The sequence below is a fragment of the Penaeus monodon genome, chromosome 33, assembly GCF_015228065.2.
Source record: "Penaeus monodon isolate SGIC_2016 chromosome 33, NSTDA_Pmon_1, whole genome shotgun sequence".
NCBI classification, from domain to species: Eukaryota; Metazoa; Arthropoda; class Malacostraca; order Decapoda; family Penaeidae; genus Penaeus; species Penaeus monodon.
The window spans coordinates 18074130-18074429 of record NC_051418.1 but is presented as its reverse complement, the minus strand read 5'-3'; the positions used below and the strand labels follow the sequence as shown (position 1 = coordinate 18074429).

The 300-nt window shown below is 47.3% G+C and overlaps 2 protein-coding genes across 2 annotated transcripts in view; one reads left to right on the top strand and one right to left on the bottom strand.

The window, feature by feature from the left end:
* Nucleotides 1-300, top strand: part of LOC119593895 — a gene marked incomplete at its 3' end in the record, with an annotated part of 37072 nt that overhangs the window by 8765 nt on the left and 28007 nt on the right.
* LOC119594287 overlaps nucleotides 1-300 on the bottom strand; it is a 9871-nt gene that overhangs the window by 8673 nt on the left and 898 nt on the right. Inside the window, exon 3 of the mRNA XM_037943349.1 lies at nucleotides 4-286. Coding sequence (XP_037799277.1) covers nucleotides 4-286 — 283 coding nt within the window. The remainder of the gene's footprint in view (nucleotides 1-3; nucleotides 287-300) is intronic.

Below are 300 nucleotides of genomic sequence, written 5' to 3'. Positions count from 1 at the left end.
TACGAGATCATGCGTATCTTATCCACGACACTTGGAGGAGAAGATGAGGATGTTGTTGAAAGTGTAAGTACCAAAGAGCGTGGGACGGCAGTTTTGGGGATGTCTTCTGGGTGCATTGGTACTTGGTAGTACCCCTTCAGTAGATCAAACTTGGAAAAAATCTTGGTGCCTTGGATGAAGGAAGTGACATCAGCGATGTTAGGCAGTGGGTAGTGGTCTGCTTCTGTAAGCATATTGAGGCGTCTGTAGTCACCACAAGGACGACTGGAGCCGTCTTTTTTTACCACTATGTGCAGAGGG